The sequence below is a fragment of the Anguilla anguilla genome, chromosome 6 (genome assembly GCF_013347855.1).
Source record: "Anguilla anguilla isolate fAngAng1 chromosome 6, fAngAng1.pri, whole genome shotgun sequence".
NCBI lineage: Eukaryota > Metazoa > Chordata > Actinopteri > Anguilliformes > Anguillidae > Anguilla > Anguilla anguilla.
Genome location: NC_049206.1, coordinates 22,525,003 through 22,550,658, shown reverse-complemented (window position 1 = coordinate 22,550,658; position 25,656 = coordinate 22,525,003). Strand labels below are relative to the sequence as shown.

The window sequence follows — 25,656 nt, the reverse complement described above, 5'->3', positions numbered from 1 at the left end:
AATGGAAAGGAAAATGATATCCAGGGAACCCAGTGAGGGAGGCAGACATATCTCAGAGAACATATAGACCTCTATGTGAGGGAGATGGCGAGCCTCCAATGTTAGGGTACAAACTAACCCTTAAGCAAGGAGACAGATAGATCCCAAAGTGAGGGTACAGATAGACCCCTAAATGAGGGCTACAGAGAGGCCCCTAAATGAGGGTATCAGATAGACCCCTAAGTAAAGGGGACAGATAGACCCCTAAGTGAGGGGAATTGACAGACTTAAAGCAATTAATGCAAGTCAGGAGTGATGTATTTTGTATTGCTGCTGATAACAACATATCAATGAATCTGGGGAATGAGGTTTTTGAAGTTTTCAGAGTGATGAACACTAAATGCTTGCACTGCTGCATCTGTACACAGGTCACAAAGTGCCCATCGGCCGACTTTACTATTCCCATTAACACAATAGACCTTAAGGTGACAATGTCTTCACCTGACCTCTGCCTTCCGCTATGCACTGGAGATAATGAGCAGGGTCTAAACATCCAGATTGCCCTTCAAAAGCAGAAAAGAGGTTTATTACACGCGGGTCCCGGCACCCTTCATAAATCAACTGGACTCTGGTAACTAGTAACCTGACCTTCTCCTAAGGAAACAGGCAATTATAAGAAGTGGCTCTCATAAACTGCATCAACCACTGTCTTTTGTTTTCACTGAAAAGGGTCTCAGCTTACCACCAACCTAACACAAATTCAGGAGGGGGGGGGGCAAGAACATATGGCACTGTCTGTTCTGTGAGAGGCTATTTCTTGATTATCAAACCTTTGCTCTCTTCTTTTCTTATAAATGGTGCCCCAAAACATATTACAAAAGAAGCAGGCTTTATTCTAGAATTTTCTCATTTCTAGCATGGTACACTTTTAAACTGGGTTGGGGTCACTGCACTGCACTGCACTGTCTTGGTACTTCTTCACATTAATGCCCCAGACCAATCAGAACTGTCCAACTTTTTATGTATGTACCACATACAGTTATGCAGATGAACATTCAAACAAGGGTGTCCCAATCTTTAAAGGAGAAAGACAAATTTCGGACTGGGGTCACTGGTGACTCCAATGTCTGAAATAAGCTTTACAGTTCACAAATGTAGAAAATATAAATTGCATTGAATGATTTTTTAAGACAGGCAAATGGAAGCTAAGGAAAAATGAAAATGAACGCAATTTTCTGAACATCGCTGGTTACTATGGCGATGACACGTCTGATGAAGGAACAAAAAAAAGGAGACGTGGCACAAACTGTAGAAATATGGGTGGGGGCATGGTAATAAGCGCTGTCAATTACCATGGAAAAGAGGAGGTAGGTTAGGGTAAATGTTATCTTGTTTTCAGAGTAAAAAGTAATCCGTCAAAGAAAACCAGATGCGTAACTGGCTGTGTGGAAGAAGGAAAAGACAACATTCCGCAAGAACAGAAAGCAGCATGTTCAAGAGTACTCCACTTTCATCCCTGAACGCTGACTTCCTTGGAAAACGAACGGCGTGCCAAAGCGAAAAGCAACACAAACAGCGTCAAACTAACAATAGCTGCTTCGCTTATGTTCACGTCACACCACGGGAGCGTGCAAAATGACATTTCTGATATATATTGGATGTTTTTCTTCTGAGGCAAACAGTTTTCCGAAATACGATCAGCAAAATGTTAGTGTTAACGGCACGAATCCCGTTTTCAGATTGCGGTCTGTACAGTTACAAAAGAATGCCCTTCGCCGCTTGCGCTTTTCCGATTATCTTATGACTACGGTGACAAATTGCGAGGTAGTGAGAGTTTGTCTTACTTGAATTGAGGGGCCGGGTGAGGCTGCTCAGCACCGTACAATTTATAAGCAGTACAAATGAAGGCCCTCTTTCCAAGTGGCCTACGGTGATCGGGACGAGCGTTGGCTGCCTGGCGCAAGCTGTTCATATGCGCTCCATTTGCTTGACTGATGACGAGGTGTCCTACGTGACGACTCCCAGGCACTCACTCCACATAGTAATTCGGGAGACCCACACCATTGCCCCAAGGAAGCGTTCCATTGGGATAAGCGAAACAAATCCAAGCCACTTTCGACTAAATTAATATGTCAAAGAAAGCAGAGCGGGCATTTTCCATTATAGGAGTATTTCCCAGTATTTTCCATATAGGATTTATACAGCCCTCCATCCCCTTGGGATATGGGCATTGATTGTGTGTCCACAACTGGATGGGTATAGTTGTTGTACATAAGAGAAGAACCCATGTTTGAAAGAGAAATGGGATGGCAGCTCATTTTGTGCTGTTACCTAGTGCGAAAGAAATACTGAGATGAAGTGCTAAAGAGTGCTAAAAACAAAATATTCAGGAGGCAGAAAATGAGAGAAGAGGATCTATTACATGACCTTAATAGGTAATGACTCATATAAATGTTGAGTGGTGTGAGGCTCTATTTAACCACCAATGAGGCTGACAAGAAAAATAAACATGTGGAAGGATTAAGAAAATTTACCACCAGCTTCAATGAAATGCACTTAGACAGTTTTGGTCATAAGCAGTTCAATCAACCACACTTAAGTATTTCATCAAACAAACCTTAAAGTACTTTAATACTGAAAAATCCAAAAAATAGGAAGAGGTGTAGCCTAGAAACTTTGTGGCTAACAGTGCAGGTGGGAACTTTTTTAAAGAACAAGTTAACCTTTATAAAAAAAAATCTGTTTGCTAGTCACCAGCTTCACAATGACCCCTGTTTTAATGCAATTAATATACTATAATCACTATAATTCATGTAATTTAATAAATTGAGGAATAATGCTAAAATATTCCATTCATGAACATGTTTTCAATAAATATATGTATACTAATAATAATATACATTTAAGTAATAGGTATTACAATTGTTTTCATATAATAATGAAGAGGAGGGAAACGATGACTGGTAAGTCAAAATGATGTTAATCAAAGTAAAAGCTATATCAACATCTAAAAGTAGAATCAGCAATTTAAATGTTACTGGGTTACAGTATTCCTGTCCATTCCAATATATGGAGCCACAGGGAGGGGATGAAGAGAGGGAACCAGGCCCCACTGATTCAAGTGCCACACATTAACCACGTTCAGTACTGGTTATCCGACTGCCCGTCTGTGGGTTCGCTGCCTGCCGACCAAGAATTCACTGCTTGATGCATCTCATTCCACAGTCTTGTTCAATCAGATTCACAGCAAATCACATCACTATTTTTATTCCCAGTGCATTGACAAGTGAATCCACCTCAGTTTTGTGATTTGGGAAAACCTTCAATTTAGCAACACTGAAAATGTGACAATGCAGTTGATGACAGTGAATGAGCTCATAAAAGAGGCAGGCTTCTTTCACTCTACAACTCATGAGCTCATTCCAGCCAGAGTATTTCTGACGAAAAACCGGCATTACAGATGAAAAACAAATTGATCACTGTGCTCAGTTTTATGATCCACACTGCACAAAACGTAAAATTAAATAAAATGTTTTAAATTTTCTCATCATAATAGCATCATAAAATGATGTAGGCAAAAGTGATCTGAAACAAGTTCTTTCAGGTTTTGGCTCTCAAATGGCATTCTACATTTCCATATCCTGTACAGATGTTCTGCTTCCAGATGGATTAGTTCTGATATTAAAAAAAAAAAAAAAAGTCAGAAATGCTGGACTGTTTAAAAGAGTAGATTATATATTTGGGAACAGAAACAGAAAAGTAAAAATAAATGGCAGGTGCTCAGTGCTTTCTGCAGTGCCCTCCATAATGTTTTAGACAAAGTCCAGAATCCCAACTTTCATTAAAGGACAGTTTTTAAAGAACATTTTGATTTCACCATTACTGCACTTTTTATACATTTCACTAATCAGCAATGTGTGAAGCAATTTGTCCCAAACATTACGGTGCCCTAAAATAGAGAGGCTATGGATAAAAAGTGCTGTCATTTCTACATGGTGAAACCAAAATGTATAACAAATACCCTTTATTAGAAGCCAAGAAGGTGAATTTAAACCACATGTGAATTGTTTAATGTGGAGTACAGAACCAAATCATGAAAAAAAAATATGCCCTTGTCCCAAAGGTTATGGAGGGCACTGTAGTTATATTTGATTCTATGTAATCACCGATCAGTAATCAATGTCTTTGCTACAGTGTACAGTTAACATCCAGTCAGCTGGAGATTACGCCATGAGAAAGCTTAATCATATCCTCTTTTATCAGAGGAACACACATTCACAACCCTACTCAAGATATCTGTCAAACCACATATCCACAAACTACGCAGACTGATTTTTTGGCAAACTCAAAATTCAAACTGCTGCAAACTGAAAATAGTTTTTAAAAAAGTGTAGTCATAATCAAGGTTTTTTTCCCACGGAAATGCAATTGTGGTTTTGGACCACGGTGATTTTGTCAATGTTTAAAGTTGATAGTCGTTTACTCCACAATTCCAGTGTTTCCCCACTGTAAGGAAATTGTAGTTACAGAATGAATTGCTTGATGAGTTCTATAACCTCAGAAGAAAAAAATGTATTATAAAATGTTTTGTTGTAGACTGCAATATAACTATTTCCCAGCCGAAAGACAATTGTGGATTTATGCTGCAATAGACCATCTCCCCATTGAAAGGTAATCATACTTTTGGGGCCATAATATGAAAATTTCATTTAATGTTGATAGTTGTTTAGGAGACAATTCCAGTATTTCCAGACTGAAAAGCAATTGTAGGCCACAATGTGAGGCGAAAGAGAAAGGATACTGCCTTCTTTGCTCGTCTCCTGCATGCTCTCCATCCCTGGCAGGGCGGCCGCCACACGTCGAAACAGCTGCCAAGGAGAGGGAGAGAGAGAGAAGGGTCAGAAGCCTGCCGCTCAGGCTCGACTCAAGGACGAGGGGTCCGGGTTTGGGTTCATACTCTCCCCCGCAGGCCCAAACACTCCACTCAGCCGAAGGACGCGTCCACCCTGACCCGGCTACAAGGCAGCTCCGTTCATCCGCAGCTCAGAGACCCAGGAACTCATGTTCCGCTAGCCAGGCCCGACATAGCGGCCGCCTGGCAGACAGAGCCGTGACTCGGTGCAGCTCGGCGACCGCCATCCCCGTCTGGTTCTGCGGACTGAGCTTCCCGTCCTGTTACTCCCAATCAGAGCCCAAAAACACTGCGGGGCTGGGGAAGAGCTCCATTTCAGACACACAATTAACCACAGTGCATCTCTCTCTCGCGAATGCCCATTTCCAGAGACCGACTCTGAAATGACTCTGAAAGCAGTCTTTGCTGGGTCATTACCGAGGCCCTGCACGTGAGGGCCATTAATGTGCCCCGGTTTGTTTGGATACAAATGCATTGTTCTTGCAGTGGATCATGTGACTTTTGTCCTTCCCCAGTGGCTCATGCAAAGGTTATTGGGAAAGGAAAATGTGCAAAAAATGCCCGCAAAGAACTTACTTCCAGCTGTGTTAAGATTCAAGGTAAATATACTGTATATGTGGTGCTATTTATCAACAGACAAACGATGTACACGTATGATAAGGCAGCAAAAAGCACATGTTTATTAAAGTTTTCACTGGTAAATATGCTATGATCAAATGGTGAGAAGGAGGACTGGTCCAAGTACATAGCTAAAACAAAGCTCATCTTTCAGCATTACAATGGACAGTGGTGTACGTCCATTTATCGGACTGAGACCTCTTTTTATTTAGCCTGTCGGTACCATCATGCCCCCTTAAGTGGTGCTGAGCAAAGCCGTCAGCAAAATGGAAATCCAGCATAATCAGCTGCCAGCTTCCAAGCAACAGCAAACAGCACAGACCTGTATTTAGGCCCCGATTTGTTAAATTGGATTTTAATCCATCATGCAGTTTTGGCACGAATATATGGAAAACTAAGCAATCACACAGGTCAGAGCAATAAATAAATAAATGAATAAATAAAAGCTGCTGATAAAATTTTGTTTGCCGCATTCAAGCAAATGCTCTTGACAGCTCAGGCAACAGGAGCCTATAAAACTTTGTGATTGGGACAGCATACAAATGCGACATCGTAATTGTTGGCAAACCACAGACACACACAGATGCACGCATGCACGCACACACATACACACACATAATTATGAACTTCAGTGCGATAAAACAGGACATCTGAAAAAAATATATTTCTTGGTAGTGTAATTAAGGACGACTATTCAAAGTTGTCTAAACAGTATACACCACATGCTATAAATATTGCATTGCAATATCCCAAATACATGTATGGTATACGCATGTTACCACATTTATGATAACCGTAAATTCTATTGTTCAACTGAACGTAGTGCTTAGAACAATAAGCATACATTAGTAGACTAAACGTGTACATGAATAATGTATACACCAATAATAAACAGATTTTTCACAAAATTATCTTCAATATATCTTTTTGTGATATTCACTATATGCAGTTAAAAGGGTATGGAAGGAGGCAGGCTATTTGAACAGTGGAGTCTTCAGTATGTGGGTTATTGTTTCAGTCCCCAGCCATCCCATTATTCTCCTATAGCCAAGCAGTATTGAAGATAAAAGGTCTAGTGTTTCAGCATGACTGGAGAAAAAACAGGACAGGACTAATTAGGGTTTTTTCATAAGCATGCATTGGTCTGTATTCTATTAACATTTGTCCTTGACCTTTTAATTATTGTTGGACTTGCGAAATTGTGTTTTCAAAGAATTATTTTTCAAGAATAATTATTGCTTTTAATTGTTAGTCAAAGGCAAGGACAAATGTTGTTTGAAACCCAACCATTCTCAGCAATTATTTGTTGGATCTTTCTTTTCTTTTCATTTGGTTTCACTTTTATCTCAGCTATAATTATTCAAGTGGAGCCTTTTGTACTAAATTTTTCAGCAGCAAAACAATTATTGAGACAATGTAGTGTGTACAAAGTTAAATGATTACTAAAACTGATACAACACAAATTAACCTTGGGTGACAACTGGATTTATGACTTGCTTGGTAATCACTGAAAGGGGTGCTTGTAAAAATAATGTTTCATTACAATCATTTCAGCAATTACAAGCAAAATTAACGATCGTAATATATTCTTGGGTACCTGTAGCAAAGATATATTTACATTACTTGCGCATAGAAATTTGTATCAGTATTACTGATATGCATACACAGTACAGTAACATGGACGTACATATATACCTAGCCTCCTTTTTAATGTGGCCTGGCGTAGTGGGTATCATGTGAAATCTGCTGAATCCCAAAGGACCTCAGCTGTTCTTGTAAATGCAAAGAGCGAAATGGCTGCTTTTTGATCAAAGCGCAGAGTCGAATCAATATGCCATGACCTCTATAGTGAGGATCTATCCTCCTCCAACACACATCAGTCAAGTCCCATTGACCTATGCATGCCTGTGATGACATAACTGCAGCCAGGAGAGGCCATAGGTTTGGCTAAGCACTTCGCGGCAGACTTTGCATGCTAAATTTATATATATTCTAGAGTATCAGGTAGGATGGGTTGAAGATGGGTTGTAAAAAATATGTGATTGAACCATTTTTACTGTGCACCCTTAGACATCTTGTATCTCGGACTATCAACTCGAGCTCATCATGTCAGATAATCAGTGTATTTAGTCTGAATGTTGACACAGCTGTGAATATTTATCTTGATGTGCCGTAATTATTGAAAAACTGCCAGTTATTTCTGTTTCAGATGGTTATTTCTGACAACTGTAAATTACATTGAAGGCAACTGCTATGTATTCATGTTGTGCATTTAATGGCCTTATTAGAATATAAAAAGAATATAAAAGAATGTAAACTCTACATATGTAAGCTCTGGGTATTTGCTATTTTTTATTTATTAATTTATTTTTGTTGTTGTTAATATGCCGTACTGAAAATAGATACCATGACTGAAAATTGCCCCTTTGGAAAATTTTGACACACTTGAGTGTAAACTATACCTTTAAATGATATGACCTTATTTAAATAAGGTAGTTAATTAATCTAGAATTTATACACATATGTTTCACTCAAGACTGCACAGCTGTCAAACTAATGTAGCCTATTGGAAAGTACCCTGGGGGAGAAGGCAAGAAATATTAACCAAACAGAACCACTGTAAACGCACAAGTGATTTGCTGGCTGCTTCTACGGTTTGTGCTGATTATGTGACACATTGATTTTTAGGACATTGTGTTTAGTCACAGGCATTCAGCCAGTTTACAAACAGGAAAAGGAAAGTTGTGCATCACAACTAAAACAGCACCATGCATTTTTGTGTATAGGAGGAAAATCAAACAACACGTTGGCTGTATAAACCTGGGCTTTCCCATTCTGAACGTGGAAAGACTCCGGGTCTGGAAAGAACTCTTTTTTTTAACCTTTTAAAAAAAGCAGCAGACAGTCAGTTTAGATGCAAGAAATCGGGCAAAGTGATTTAATTATAAAATGCATTGTATGATCAATTAAGTGCTGAGTAGCAACAAAAAACTGCTTTCCAGGACCAGATTTGGCCATGCCTGGCCTAAGCTATTCAACAGTGATGGAAGAGCGAGGCTTCGATGGGCTGTAAACCAACCAAAACACTGCTCTCAACAGCAAAACACATTGATTGGCTGACTATCGTATTTGATATATCCACCCACACTGGGGGTTTACAGATCCTCTCCCTTCCATCCCTGCTGTCCATACTGTTGACGGTAGGCTTACCTGCTTGACGTTGTAGCCAGTCTTTGCGCTGGTCTCGATGAACATTACATTCAGCTCTTTGGCTCTCTGCTCTCCCTCTTCAATTGTAATTTGCCTGAGGAAATGTTTAAAATGACAGATGTTCTGTGAGCAAAAACCGCCAAGGTTGATCCAAATGGAAATTACTGATTCAAAAGCAAATGAGATTAAGGGGAAATAAGTCACTCCATTTATATTCAGAGTAAAAGATTATTTAAAATGATCTTCATCCAAAAGAAAACACAAAAGAGTGATTCGCCTGAGCAAGCCTCATAAGTCGCTGTTTTCCACTGCAATCTTACCTCATTAATTAAATGATGGGAAAACTGATTCACAGCTGTGTGGGCAGATAGTAATTAAAGCGCATTTTGTTGACACACTAATGAATGAATCTGCATTCGGGTTTCTGAAGAGGGCTATTGGCACAGTAATAAAAGTAGTGACTCGTATTGTTTTCCGATTACACGTAGCCAGCTGGGACATGACCATGCTTAAATCACAGTGCCTACCGCCCTACGGGAGACTGCTGCATTGTACGAGTTGGCTGGGCTCTTCGTCCATTTTCTGACTGGGCACCAGACAGTGTGATGCTTCCTAATTGTGTTATTCAGCAATATCTTAATTACGAGTTCCACACATGATTTAAACCAGCAATGTCTTAAATTAAACTGTCACCCAATATTTGTTCAAATGTGGAATTTATAGCAAAACAACTGCACATACACCGTAGCCTAATAGAGAGTACGTAACTAGTGCGGTGTAAAATTGGACATCAGTGGAAAGTGTATACCGTTTAGAAAGAGATTTATTTTATGTGTACCTAATAGCCCACCTCAGCCACTCCCACAACTCGTCAGTGGGTTCCAACCCACTGTTAAGGAAGCAGTGCTGTAGTCATTGCACCATTACATGCTTATCACAATACTTATGCTGTGAGTATCCCATTTCAGAAATCTCTTCCCATTGATTAACAATGACTGACAGAAAAACGAATTAAAATTTGGTAAGTAAGAAGGAATATGCGTACGCCAAAACATTGGCTCTGTATTCGCCCAGCCTTATCAGAGGAACAGCATAGCTGCAAAGAACCCCTGTGCTCAAGTAAAAAATTCCATTAATTCAATATTCAATATTCAAAGTACAATAAAAGCAGGCATCATCCTTAAAATTGCACATTACTTTCGGTTTCCTTCAGTGAGCCTCGAGGGTGTGGAACCGATCATATAAAAACAATATTTGAATGTTCGTCTTGACAACTGTTGTGTTGGGAGAATGAGTCAACGTGTGCTATGCTTTTGCAGGCCCTCTCATTATGGTAATAAGAGCCTCGCCCCCCCCCCCCCCCCCCCCCCCCCCCCCAGTTCTACTCGAGTGAAGAAACGGTGAGTCTAAAACTCCCCGCTGCAGTGGTGCTGTGGTCCTCGGGATAGGCATGTCATTACCGTTTACCAGGTGCCGGACCTCGCTGTCCCGCCCAATCCTGCAGCTGAATTTAGACACAAAAATTGATTTGGATGGGACCATCGTCCAGGTCTGAGACAAAACTGACTACAATTTGCGAGTCTGCGAGTCTGTGGGCTCTTTCGACACAAAAAAGACTGTATATTCTATGTTACCGATCTTTCAGTAAAAACTGGCCTGCATTTAAGTCATTGTAAACAGAAAAGTGGAAGACTGATGAAATGAAAAGTTCTTTGGTCAGGTGTTTCCATTGAGTGGTGAGTCAGATTGAAGCCATCCTGACGATAAGCTCTGACTTTCTTTGATGGTTTACATCGTGAACCATCACAGAGTTCAAAAAAAAGCAAAGGAAATGAGGGGCCTCCGTGCTGTGGGTCACATATGGCTTCCATGGCCTCCCAAATGGGCTTTGTACCGAGCCAGGTGGCATCTTTCTTCTCTCTTTCAAGTGTTTCCAAGGAGAGACTGGGAAAAGTAGTACAAAGTGAGCAATGGGAAGAAATGGAGCATAAAGGAACAGGAGTCAAAAATGTTAGGAAGCCTTCCATAATTAGAAGAAGAGAAGCCTACGGACAGTGACATGCCCCAGAAGTGCTGTTGCGCCTCATATTTTGCACCAGTGAATTGAAATGTATGACGCCGTGAGTTTTGATTTAGACTGCGAGTTCAGATTGGCAGGTCCAGTGCTGGACTGAAAGAGCAATCGTTCTCCAGCTCAGTCTGTTGGTGGAAAGCGAGTGCGGGCAAACTGGTCTGTTTCCACGGTGATACTGATTGCCTTGTGACCATGCCAGCTTCTACAGCTTCTTTTTAAGATAATCTCATACAGAAACGGCAGCAGGGGATTGGTAAAATGTGAATGAGCGGGCTCACTAGCACTTAAACCTTCTGCATATTCTCCCCAAAAAATAACCTTAGCAATACATTGGCAAGCATAAAATCATGCTAATGTCTTTTACTTTGACTTGCAATTAATTATTTTCCACATAAACAGAGTTGGCAAGTTGCTCTTGCTGATTGCTGAATTCGCTGAACTGTTTTGGGGGACATAAAAACTTGGTGAACATAAAAACACCTGCATTTAATTAAGTCTCATCTAAGAACAGTTGCCAATTGAATTCAGGCCACTGGCTTTACAATGCCATTCAATGACTTCAAGAACATCAGTCTCAGCACTCTGTTACTACAGCATCTTCAAAAAAAAAAAGAGGAAAATCCATTTACCTGGTGAACAGTGAATATATTGTCTTTAAGGTCTCGCGTGCTGTGCTCATTTCAGAGAAACCACTGACCTGGCAGAAATTATCCCAGAGATGGTAATAGAAATGGCCACAGGAGAGGGGTAAATGTGACTCTTATTTTGAGATCAAAAGCAGTGCGCTTTCTCACAGCTCAGAGCTGCATAACGAAGCCATGATCTGGAATCGGCTGTTGATCCCTTCAGCAAAAGGCTCTGTTCATTGGCACTGCTCGCTCCCCTCCCCTCCTCCCCCCCCCCCAGCAAGGTGGATGATTCTAGCTGACACTGGTGGGTAATTTGGAACAGCAGAATGCCATCTGCTTCTCTTTTGTTGGAACCAATTTCCACCATAGAAGCACATTGTCCATCATCAGCGCTAAAGTACACACACTCAAAGCATCGCTCTTTAAAATGGCCTGGAACACTCAAAGCAAAAGACTTCAAACAGTAGGCTACTGTACACAGAAGAAGTAACGCGTAGATTGCAGGTAATCGGAGGAGCGCACTCACATCGCTTATAAAGGATGGACTGCGAGTTGTTTTCTAAGCATGCCGACGCCACAAAGCCTGCAGACGCTATGTGGACCGTACGGCACTCCGAGCGCATTTCTCGTCCTAGGAGTTAGCCCGCCCCTGCCACAGCCCCGGAGCTTCATCGGCTATTATGCCTGGGATGGAATGTTAATTGACCGATTGTTGGTCCAATGCATAAACTGCACACCCAGCACTTTCCTGCCTGGCGATCTGTCAATTAGACTTTGGCTGGAGACTGAGAGGAAGCCGGTGGGAATTTCGAGACATCTAAGCCCGTGTTCCAATGCTAATAGCCTCCTAAACGTTATTACCATGCGATCCGCCGCCTCCAAATGTACTTGGATTAAGCGGCGTTTCAGCATTCCGAGGTGCTTCCGAGGCGCAGTGGGGAAAATTGGTTTTTCCCTTATTGCAAACAGATTGCCTTTTTTTTTTTTTTTTTAAAGTGAGCTTGCTGTAGTCAGGATTGGCAGATGCGTCTCTGGCCTGGTCTGGTCTGTTGGCCACTGAACGCAAGAAAAAAGGCAAATGAGATGTGACTGAAGGGCCAGTCGATAAGTTGTGCACGCTTTCTGTCCACATCGTGACTGATTACTCACTCAGGAGCCTTGTTTGCTACTTCCTGTTTAATTATTACAAGTTACTTGTTTTTTTGTTTTTTTTTTGGAGTCAGGAGGCATATTAGTAGTACATGAGAACAAGCCCTTCCGCCCATCTTGGCTCAAAATGTACCTGCAGTTCTGCACGTGTAGCACTGAGCAATCTGCTCCATGCACTACCAGCTTCTTCCTGACACTAGTGCAGAGTTTACCAACTTACTTCCATGTCTTCCCCATTGTTACACTGACAGACAGCCTGAAATAGCTGTTGTCATCTGGTTCATTTTTGAAAGCGTAAAAAAGCAAATGCAAGGATGACTTGCCATTGCATGACTTGTACTATACATGAGCATGACACTTTGAACAAAGAGGGTAAGGGATGTAATCTACCTAACAATATCACCAGTAACATGTAGAAGGACTGGCCTCCTGAAAGCTTATTCCTCATGAAGGGTCCCTGCAAAGATAGAACAATAAGCGCTCTGAATTATGACACTGGCCTGTATGATATGGTGTGGGCTGTACAATCCTGACTGCCTCATAATGCAAAGGCATTCATTAAGAGGGCCCAGGGGTGATGTGTAACGTGCATTCTGTCCCCGGTACTAATTGGTAGGCAGTGCTGAGCGGGGGCATGACTGTGTGCTGTTGTGAATACAGAATATCTGGTCAACACCGAGATGTCTGGCCAATCAAAACCTCAGAAGAGACTGTTTGATAAGCGATGTCATCTAGCAGAGAAGAATAATGTTTCTGGCAACGTATTTACTGAAAATCCTCAATGTGTTGTTATGTTGAATTTTTTAAACATGCCACATTTTCTAAACAACTGACACTAAAATACTACAGAATATTGATTAATAAGGCTGGGTGTTTGTCACGGAAAATAGTGGCTGAAGTCATTAAGCAGTCACAACAAACCTGTTTAAAATCATGGAAAACTGAAAAAACAAGAAAAAAAAACCGCAAGAAATCCCGGAGTTTTTATGTTAATTTATTTAAATAATTAATATATCTCATGCACAACAGTGGGAATCAAATGAAATAAGATGAGCAACTGTAGCAGTAACAGGTGCTTAAAGTTTCTTTTTTTTCTTCAAACGGCTAGGAGCAGCCTATGAGTGAAATGGCTGGTGCATTTACTCACTTAATTTGGTGCATCACAGAAAGAAAGAGCACGCCTTCTTGCCAATTATTTAACAAAATTGTGTTAGAAACAGAGCATGCTCAAATTGAATTATTAAAATAATCTGCATGTAGTTTGTTTTGGTACAATATGTTGAGAGGGGCCGTCAAACAACTGGTAAGATAAAGATAAAGGACAAGAATCTTAATCCAAGGGCATTCCAGAATCTGTATACAGTGTCACACTTTGTTACTCCCAGCATTTGGCAGTAGGCTATTGTTAAAAATGCGGAGGCCTATACAAATGACACAGTTGACAGTTACCATCCAAAACTGCTGAAAGCACACAGAAAGCACTATAAACACAGGAAATCATAGAAATGGCACAAAATAGGAAATGTCATGGAATCCATGGCACCTGTGACTTCCATGACAAACCCTCAGCTTTACTGACAATGAGGGAAATGACTCTCTTGACCAAATAATTTTTTATGGAGAAATATCCTTTGCTTGTATGCTAAAAACTTCAGTAAATCAGCCCTGGGATATATTACTCATGTGCAGTTATACTACTGTAGTTCTTAAGTCATATTTGAAAGCTTGTACTCTGTTTTGTAAGTCATCCTATGTGCTAAATGAATATATTGAGTTTTACAAATTGAACACAAAAATTGCCTGGTATAATAAAAAAAAAAAACCTATTTCACACATTTCAAACCTACTGGTCCAAGCTCAAAATATTACCCAGGTAAGGATTTTGTTCTGAATACGCTGTACCTCAAACACTAACATTCACTAGTGTTGGTAGGTAGCACAGTGCAAGCAAGCTCTCATTAACATTGCATGACATTATATATGGTCGCACCATAAAAATGCGAGAGATTTTGTCAATTGTTTGTGGAATATATCCAAAATGACCCACTCGGTTTGGACCAGCACAAAGCGGGTGTCTCTTGATAAATATTTCAGGAGCTATAAGTAAAGGTGCAGATGAATCATCCTTAATAGCAACCTTTGCTTCTTTTTTTAACAACTTCCTATAAATTATTCACCAGATAACACCAACCTGCTGCAGCTTCCACAAAGGCAATCATGTATGTTCCTATAGACTCAAACCCTGGCAGGGGGAAGAGGGAAACAAAAAAAACAAAAAAAAAACAATCCCAATTTTCATTTCAATCAATAGAGTGCTCCCTCTCTCACCTACTGTGATTTAATCTATGGTGTTTTCTGATAGCTAACAAGGTTTATTATAAGTCAGTTTCTTCCAACTGGAATGTGTCACATTTCATTACAACAGCCAGGGAAACACAAACTGAGAGGAATTATTACCTAAATGGATGTGAATCGGGGATTGAAGAAAGTGCCACTGCATCTTTGATTTTGATAGTGATGGCAAATCTCAATAATTACAAAAATGTGCGCTAGAACAGAATGTTATGAACATTCAGATAAATATAAATATTCAATGTTTGACTAATTACAATGGCAAGATGTGTCAAATTATCAAATTAATTAACAATGAACAAACATAAATAATGCTATACACTGTTTAATGTAACCTTTACATTTGTGTTATACAGAACAGGATAGAGGTTGTAATACAGCATGAACTGTTTTGATCATGCCTGTATCAGGTTCTGTCACAAACCAAACAATGAAAGTTAATTTTCTCGGAAACAAAAATGAGAGACCTTGCTGACTGGATGTTATCATTCCTTAAGCTGAGACATTAAAGCAGTTGGCAAATGAATTACAACCATGTCAGCAACCTTTCTGGTTTTAAAAAAGAACAGAAACTGCTGCTGTGATGAAACTGTTATAAAACACAAAACATGTCCCTGGTTGGCATGTGCAATACATGGATTATCCACAAAACGGTATGTTTGGCATTATTCTCCTGAGAATGTAAGAGAAAAGCCTTTGATACTGATTAGAATAACAGCCCATATTGTCTTGGTTGCTGTGGTAATGGATTCAAGACACAAGGTCAGATCCAATCGGAATGGACTTTGTCTCTGCCGAGTCTGGAGAGCGACAGCAGACACAATCGGTTCTTTCAGTGCACTGCTGTTACGGGGAAGCTTAAGAACAATACACTCTTTCAATGCTTATTTTGAGGTAAATAAATTCAACTTCCCTCAGCCAGCCCCGATTGATTAGGTTTTCGGTTCAAAGCCGCGCCCTCCCCGGAGTTCTTCCGTGACACTAGGAAATTGGACTGGATTACGGCAATTCTGTGGTTTGACGTGCGCCTGGACATCCTTTTCGCTCGGTTTCACGGTCTGCCTTTCACGCTTTGCTGTTCTAAATAACCGCGATGCGACGGCGTAAAAGCACCTCGTCCAGCCTAAGCTCCCGACGCCGTCCGGCGGCCCGTCGCGTCGAGGGGGCTCGCGGCCTCGAAGCCGAAACCTCCGTCCCTCCCGCCGCCTTTCTAAACGACCTTCACAGAGACCGTTAACCTGCCAGGAACGATGAGACGTATTGCAGGTCGCGCGGCTGTGGCACTTCAGCAAACCCGCCAAGTTATTCTTACAGAGGGGCGAGTGCACGACCCTCGCGTCGGCGAAGCGGTCATGCAAATGAGCAGCGAAAGAGGGGAGAAGCGAGCGTTAAAGCCGTGTCCAAATCCGGGAGGCCATGTGCCATGCGTTACCTGCGGTTCGGCTTGGCACAAGCCGTGGAAATATTGTAATATCAATAGCACACAGCGCCAACAGGTAATTGGAAAAAAGTGAAGCCATACCATTTCCCTATGAGAGAACTGTAATGACTGTCTCTTGCTTGTAAGGTCTATGGTTCTGGAGGGGCAGAGGGAAACTATTATGAAACAGCATTGTGAGCAGGTGTTAGGCTGTTTAATGCCGGTAGGAGACCTCCAGAAATCTGCCAGCGAATTGCATTAGCACTAATAAAACAAAGCAGTGGCAGCGACAAATGGAGAGTATGGCAGAGCAATGTGGAGACTACATTATCACTCTGCAGCATTATAAATTAGTCACACGGTCGCTCATTTTTTATTACATGAGCATAGAAGTATTACAGCTTTATACATTAGCTACAGTTCATACAAGCAAAACTCGGTTAACAAAGGCAAATGTAGGAACCCGACTCCTTCCATTTGTCTCCACTGGAGACCTGCTTAGCCAACTGAATTCATGTAAAACGTAAGTGCATGTTCAAAAATGTACTCATTCTATGATTATTTCAGTGTCAATAAAGACTTTTTTTAGAGAAAGAAAAAACAGGATCCCAGGGGCTATTATAATGTACCGCTCAGCTGGCTTAACGCGGATGTAAAGCTGTTTGACAGCCACTCAGGAATAAGAATAAAGAATGAGCCCATGTACACAACTGATATTCTTAATTAGAGATGAAAAATTTGATGAAAATTTTCAATAGCGCACACAAATCAAAGATAACCCCTTTGCATAAAAGAAAAGGCCAGAGGGGGAAAATGCCCCCCTGCCACCCGTCCACCCAATCACTTCTTCCAGGCAGGAAAAAAATGCTAATGCATTCAGCTCGAGATGGCCAAGGGCACGGGCTTCAAGGTACTGCTCCTGACAGATGCTCGCTCTTAAATAGCGAGCTTTAAGATGACAAAGTGGGGTGGGGGAGATCAAGCCTAGCAGCAGGCTGTTCTGTTCACCCACAACCCCACAACCCCCAACCCCCACCCTCGGAAGAAGTACACAAGAACATTTCAGAGGAAACGTGCGGAACCACGGGGCTACGCATCACGGCGAGGTCATTAGGCGGCTGCCCCCATACCCTTCCCCCAGTACTGGACGGAGCTTTGCTGAGCTTTCATCCGGAAATGTTTTGGTTGAGTGCCGCATCACTCCATCTGACAACTTCAAATTTATGACAAGGCACAGAGGCATGAAAAGACACCGGGGTACAAACTGTGGTGTGAGAGGTCGACATGGCTGACCCTATCAGAGTAGACTTTCCGAAATGTACGCACCACCAGATGTGACTACTCTACAATGGAATAAGAAGACTGAAGGTGGTGCTGCTGCATACAGTAGAGGCTGAAACATCTTCAATCTCACAGTGGGTGGGGGGACTTCCCGAGACAATACAGATATTTTTCAAGTGCCCGCTACCACCAAAATGAAGCAGCACTCACCTCTTATCAGCCAGGTCTGTTTTGTTGCCCACTAACATGATGATGACATCACTTCCTCTTTCTGTTCTGACATCATCAATCCATTTGGAAGTCTGCTGGAAGGAATTAACATCTGTGGAGAACAGGAGGCACAAGGCAGTGTCAAAGATGCATAGACAAAATGAAATATGTCGGTTGTTGTTACAGTTAAGTACTGTCAAATGTAGCCCAAACGAAACTGGTGTAGATTTTAGGGACATGGACTGTAACAATATCAGAGGTGTGTTGAAGAGTAAATGTATTTTCAGAGGGGATCTCATCCACCTGCCCTATTGTGGCCCCCTTGTGGCTGTAGCAAAACAACACAGTCTTAATTTATATGATTGTCGGGGTATGGAACAAGCATAAACAGCTTTAATGGGTCCTACTATCATATCAGAGATATGTTTCTGAATTATTTAGAGGCTACATTAGATTATCATCATTGGATAGCTGTAAAAACCATTATCATCATCATCATCAGCAACATCATCACCATCGTCATCATCATTATTATAATCATGTCTTTAACTGCAGGTACAGCTGATATATCGGGTCACTTTATCAGTGCAGCATGTAGTCTTTGAATTGTTTCATTGTGGGAATGTTTGTGTAAAATGTATTGAGCAATATTTTGGTTGATAGAGCCAGATCTCTGGAAACAAAATACATTTCAGTTTCAGTACAGACACTTGCTTAAATTTAAAAGAGTAAAAACCTACTGTCAAAACTCTTATTTCATATATATGTTTATGCCAAGTCACCAGATGTGGCCAGTAGTACAGTCTCTTGGCAAGATGTGTCCAGTTAGGTTAAATTTACCACAATCCTGGATTGGAGCGGATTGTGGTAAACCTATCACATGTTCAAAGGTGAAAGTGCACGGCTGTCTTTAGCTCAGTGGCGCTTTGCCTATAAAATTACACTTGCAATCCCATGTCCCCAGGGGCCCCCGATATTTAAGTGACCCCATTTCTCTCGCTTGCGAGCGTATTAAATCCCAGCCCCGATAGCTACGGTGGGATTTCGAGACAATAAACCTGTCTGTTTTCATTGTGGGGGAAAAAAAACAGACAGAACCCCCACAGAAACTGATTTATGGGGTCCCGATGTGCACGCTGGAACGAGAAGGACAACCGTGGAGAACCAGGGCCAAATCATTGGTTCCCCGCAAAGACCCATAACAATTCTGCAGAGAACTGTGAAATTTTTGGCATTGAACGTGATTACAAAAAACAATTGATCAATGTATCTTTCACAAAGTCAATCATAAAGACTATTGTGCAGATTTAAACCGTAAAGGACTCAACAAATCCAGTGACATGGGATAGTTAGACAATTTCTGTCAACAATTTGTGAGGGATGTTTTCTCAAAAGAATTCCTGTTTAAATGAAACCATTCAGTTGTGTTGCTTGCAGCTCTCCTGAAGGACCAAGCAGGATTGTCAGCAGTGGTCAAAGCTGTGGTATTGTGATGGATGTTTTTCAGAACAGTAATAAATAAAGACGCAATTCAGGAAGGCACAGGAAAGCATTGGTAGTCAGTGAATATATTTTAACCATAGACATGCCCATTGACTGACCATGTTCTCTGTCATACTACAATGAGTAATGCAGGCAGTTAGACACAGTAAGTTAGATAGCACAGGAAGTTCATATGCATGTGTGTGTTTGTGTGTGTATGTGTGTGTGCATGCATGTGTATGCACATATGTATGCATGTGAGTGTGGGTGTGTGTGTGTGCATGCATGTCCGTGCATGCATGCTCTGGGGGTATCTGAAATTGCTTTGTGCATATAAGAATGAAGGTTTATTACCAGGAGGTCAGTGGAAGTTGGAATGGCTATGGATGGTGGTTTCATGAGACTTCAAGTGTGCTGTTTTATAATAGGGCATGATAATGTTATACTGTACATTAAAGAGTCAGGAAGTAGATAGATTTATATTTATGGGAGGTAGGAAGGGCTATTTGTATATATATTTACACCCACGTCAAAGATCTGTCCTTGTTGCCTTTTACAATATGCTGTTTTTGTTACATTAAATTGTATTGTCTCCTCTGTGAACAACATTGAGCTGCAAAAGAGCTATACAACTGACACTCACCAATTGACACCACTTTAGCACGGGGTGGGCATTGAGCGTACTCACTTGTGATGTCATACACCACCACGGCCACAGTGGAGTCACGGATGTAGCTGGGGATGAGGCTCCTGAACCGTTCCTGTCCCGCCGTGTCCCACAGCTGCAGCCTCACCTGGGGTTCAGAGGGCGGAGCAGGATGACATCACTCACTCACTCCACGCCTCAGGGAAAAGGGTCCCTCTCAAGGTATGGTAAGTGTATACACACAATTGGGTGCAGAATTGGCATCCATTTAAATTCTGTCAATTCTGGGACGAAATTCTATTCATTAAAAAAATTCCCTATATTCCTTCAACTGATTTCTTGACTTGACTAAATTTGTCCCCAACCCGGACCATTAACTGTAATACTTGCATTAATAAGATCCACACTCAGTATATTTCAGTACAGAGACTAAACACCATTTCACCAATGAAGCCAGTATGCCAAAATGTTCGAGTATTAAACCTCATCTTTTAATTTAATCAAAAGCCTTATACCTAACCAAAACTATGATTGCTTGAAAAAGGTTTTGTGCCTACCTAGGAAAAATAAACAGAACTGACTTTTCAAATTCAGTTAGTAGAAGATCCACACTCAATATATTTCAGTACAGAGACTAAAAGCCATTTCACCAATGAATTCAGTATGCCAAAATGTTCGAGTATTAAACCTCATCTTTTAATTTAATCAAAAGCCTTAAACCTAACCAAAACTATGATCGCTTGAAAAAGGTTTTGTGCCTACCTAGGAAAAATAAACAAAACTGACTTTTCAAATTCAGTTAGTAGAAGATCTACACTCAACATTTTTCAGCACAAATGGGGCCTAACTTAATTTCAGTGATGATGCCAAGTCACCAAAATGTTTGAATATTTAGCCTAATCTTTACTGCCACATACCTGCAATGCATTAACTACGTATCTATTTTTATTTAAAATTACTGTAATAACATTTTTCCACTTTTTCATTCAGACAAATGGTGTTCATTTAAAAAATGATACAAATAATGCCTTATTAATTATTTAACATGTTATAAAATGTAAAAAGCGATTATAAACACTGTATTATGATACTTAAGTGACATTAGTATAGGATTCTGGGAAAGAATGATTAAAGATTTAATCATTAAAGACTAATTTAAAGGTTGATACATTTGAGGATATATCAATATTTTGATTATATTTGTACTACAAAGCAATTGATTTTAGATGAAAAGAACTCACCGTTCGGTCTTCTAAATACATTGTTTTTGATAAGAAGTCAATTCCAATCGTTGCCTGTGATGTACAAGAGAGAAATATTAAGTCAATATTTTTGTGTTCAAAACGATGTACATACACACACACACATACACACACAAACAGAGAAAGAGAGAGAGATTCACATAGCAAGACCAAAAGTTTTTAAATTATTTTAATGCTTCCATACCACCAAAAACCCAAACACATTGAAGGCAGAAGACAACAATAGGAAGACTAGTCTAAGGTATAGAAGCTTTTAATCTTGCTAATAAGACCTGAACTTAATAAATAATAAGAAAACTATTTATTTTCAGGTTTTATTTTAAGCTAGCGAGCTAGCAACTGAAATAAGATTTAAAATCAATTTAGCCCACTAGCTGGTCCCTGCCAGCACACCATAAAAATACAGTATAAGCTACTGGTAAAAAAATTTTTAGTACCCACAATTTTTAAGCAATCAGACATAAAAAAGAAATAAACCTGTCACCTTTTGTTTAACAAAAAAATGATCTAAACCTTAGATTCACCAAAATGGCCACCTTTTGCAGTAATAACTACTGAACATATTCATGACATTTTTTTCTACAAGGACAGTCATACGGTTCTGAAAGTTAACACCAACACTGCTGTAAATGTTCCCACAGATGTGCTGCACTTGCGGGTTGCTTCTCCTCAGCCTTTCTGCCCAATTCATCCAGAACAAGCCCAATTTTACTCCTCTTGTTAGAAAATGGATTGATTTTGTTTACTTATTTATTTTGCCAAATATTGCTTTTCAAAAATGCATGTCACTATCATATATAGTAACAGATTTGTTTTAACTTCGGTCTATTTACTTCTTACCAAGTTCCATTTGAGGTTGGAAACTGACACAAACTGCTTAAATTTCATAAAACGTGAGTACAAAAACATAAGTTAAGTGTACTAAAACCGGTAGTGTATGAATCTGTAATACAAATCAGTTAATTACTTCACTAAATTGAGACAAATGCTACAAATACATATTTTGTCAAATCTCTCCACTGACCTCTCAGTACCACAACAGTGCAAGCACAGGCTAAGGATCATGAGTTCTTTCAGTCTGCTCTCTTAGCTAACAACTAACGATGTGGTCAATTACAGTAAAATGGTGGACAGGATCATTAGGTTTGTAATCACAATGTATTTGACAACCTATTATAAGAGTTTATAATCCATAAGTGAATGGCTACTTTTTTTAACAAAGAAGGGCATTTCATGTTCATACCTGCACTAAATGTAACTATGCTCTGCCTGTATTTTAAGCATGTGCACCATGCTCAATTACCCCTCTTCCAACAAGGTCAACAAGGAAATGGCTCACCTTTTGGAAGAGCCTCTTACAGTGACAGCAAGATCCTCATTAAACGCATAATAGGGTATTCAACCAAGGCCCAAGCTGTCATGCACCTGGCTAATGAACAGCATTGACACTATGGCTGTGCCATTACCCTCATGCCGTCACGCTAGCATCCAATGTCAAAAGACCAGTAACGCGTGTCTAATCACTCCTGATTGACATTTGTGTCCCGCAGCAAACCTCTGTGCGTAATGACAACCTTGCATTGTTGAATGAGCCCCAGAACATGGCCAACATCAGCAGGTACCGCCAAAGACCAGCTGAGGAAAGGGGGAAAAGTTCTTGCAGGATTTTTACGGCTTTGTTGCTACAGACTCTAAATAGAAGCAGGTGGGGAAAAATAGATGCTCCTGAAATTTAATGCGGCAATTACCTCTTGCCAGCCTCTCAGCTGTATTAAAAGTTTAAGACAAAGCTGAACTCAATCAAAAGTTACAAATGTCATATAAATCATTAGAGACTTTTCAAACTTCCCGACAATTTCGCAATGCATAAATCCCGCAGGGCTTTGAGAGTGCTTAAAGCTTCCTCTTCAGAGCATGTAGAGAGGAACAGAGGTGCCCGGAGCGGTACGCTCGTTGCTCTCACTCCATCTAAGAGCACCGGCTTTACAGCTAAAAAGGTGGAGGGGTCGAAGCTGAAGGGTTATTGATTGAGGCCCCAGTCTCAGGCGCAGTCATGTCAGTGAAATCCCAGCAGCCGAAGAGCGCATCCAGCAGTCCGTGTCTGCTTCAGAGGAAAGCGGCCTCTTGTCAGCCGCGATAAGGCCCCCATCTGACAAACAGAATTACTGATAACAACAACGCGGAGGGGAATTCGGCTGGGTCCCGACACGGCGGTTCGCCGGCTGGCGCGCTCTGGATCTTGGCGGCGAAGGAATGGAGCAGGCTCCGCCCCCTCAAACCGCCAGAAGCTGCCAGAAACATTTATGGGGATACCAACAAATGTCTTTTTTTTTGCACCTGCTCCCATGTTATGATAACAGGTGGAAATTGTGGGCACATTGTAGTTTTTTGTTGAAGCACCAAATTCATAATGCCGTGCCCATGTTCCATACATGTCAAGAGAATACCGCGGCAGATTAAATGAAATCCATCATTGAAAAAAATAATTTTGTCAGACACTCTAGTGATTGTGCTTCTATGAAGACAATGGCATAGAGTCAACATTTGCCATTACTTAGAAATAAATTCAAGTTTTAGCTTTTTACTACACAACCACGTTAGTGTAATCTTTTGAGATACTGCTGAACTCACCAAACTACATATGAAAAAAACCTTTTCAAATCATTTTCATTTAGGTTTTTATCATCTATAGTTATATAAGTCAAATTTAAAGACAAATGTTAACAGAATCCAAATCACTGTATGTTTACGTATTTAGTCAGTCTTGATCAACAGACAACATGCTCCATCACCATGGTATGTATATTAAGGTTTAGGGTTCCGTATTATAGCTATATAGTCCTGCTGTGTTAATATACAATACTGAACAATACATGACTGTTCAGTGTAATGGGCCTAATGTGAGTGCCTCTGATGCTGCTCTCAATACACCCTCAACTACACCCTTATAACCGAACTCTCCTCCCTTTGGAATATGCCACCCACCATGTTGAGTCTGTCCCAATATTGTAGGAGCAAAATCTGAGCAAGGCGAGTTGGATTGAGGCCTCCTAAACTCCTACAGGCAACTGTAGCCTTCACAGCTAGAGTTAATGTATTAGCTTCAACTATGTGTACAATAGGCTGTGACAGCAAAAACAACTAGTGAAATTGGATATTTGCAGTAACCCTGTATATCCTAAGCCAAAACATGGTGGATCCTTGATCACATAAATGTAAATACTAATTAGATAGACTTCTATATTTCTGCCACTGTTATTACTGTAGTATGTATTACAGTAAATGTATAATGAACAATATTAATTCTCACATTTTATATTTATACAGGGACGTGTGTGGTCTCTCTCTCTCTCTCTCTCTCTCTCTCTCTCTCTCTCTCTCTCTCTCTCTCTCTCTCTCTCTCTCTCTCTCTCTCTCTCTCTCTCTCTCTCTCTCTCTCTCTCTCTCTCTCTCTCTCTCTCTCTCTCTCTCTCTCTCTCTCTCTCTCTCTCTCTCATCAGTCCATCTGCCAGCCCCACACACAGTATGGAATCGACATCTCAATAATAAGCCTGCACCCGTGGCGATGCTGCCTGCTGCACAGCATGCACCATAGGCCTCTGGCACAGAGAGGTACGGCTTCTACCCCTAAACCACGCCTCGCTGCACCCTGCAGGTCCCCAGATTTAAGCACATGTAAAGCTCCAGCCCCTCCAACCCGTTTAAAGGCTTTGAACTATATCTATATATTTAATGACAGAAACACAACTAACGGATAAGGCTCCTATAATGTTGATGCAGTGTTATGCCATCCAACCTTAGAGCAATGCTGTGATAACATTAATGAACTGTTTCTAATATGAAAAGCATGATAAGCATGCATTCTTCTCAGAGGAAAAAAAATCATACCACGGCATAAAAGGAGGCTTCTGTTCTCATCATTTCTACATACCGTCTTGTCAAAGGTGCACAAAAGAGCGAAGATTTTCCTGACGAATGGTGGAATTAGACTTCCTGTGAGTTCAGTGTTAAATATAGAATCCCATACAGAGAACATCTCGCACGCATATGAAACCCATGCGAATTATTCATGACCTTTTCAATTTTTAATGACCGCACTTCCACATTAACACACTGACTGCTGCTGCCTAGCCAGCTCTCCCATGATTCCTTGTGCCTGTGTCTTGTAATGATCATGGCATACGTGCACAGGGGTACAATGATTAATCAGGTAATGGGCAATAAGGAGGAAGAGGATGGTGAATGATAGTGGCAACCGAAAGCAGGCTTTGAGTAATGAGAATGCAGCAGCAATGCAGTAGAATCAATTTATGCCCATCAGAAAATACTGCATTATAGGAATGGAATTTCAGAAGCACAGGAAATCTAAACGCACCCAATATTCAAGCTAGCATTAGCCTTGGGCTAAACCCAGAGCAGCCTGGAATCAAGG

The 25,656-nt window shown here is 40.8% G+C and overlaps 1 protein-coding gene across 1 annotated transcript in view; it reads right to left on the bottom strand.

The window, feature by feature from the left end:
* The window catches only part of LOC118230536 (ras-related protein Rab-6B-like), a 76,258-nt gene that overhangs the window by 4,671 nt on the left and 45,931 nt on the right, over positions 1–25,656 (bottom strand). Inside the window, exons 3-7 of the mRNA XM_035423641.1 lie at positions 21,204–21,257; positions 20,005–20,110; positions 17,835–17,946; positions 8,720–8,813; positions 4,781–4,847 (exon numbers count right to left, since the gene is read on the bottom strand). Coding sequence (XP_035279532.1) covers positions 4,781–4,847; positions 8,720–8,813; positions 17,835–17,946; positions 20,005–20,110; positions 21,204–21,257 — 433 coding nt within the window. The remainder of the gene's footprint in view (positions 1–4,780; positions 4,848–8,719; positions 8,814–17,834; positions 17,947–20,004; positions 20,111–21,203; positions 21,258–25,656) is intronic.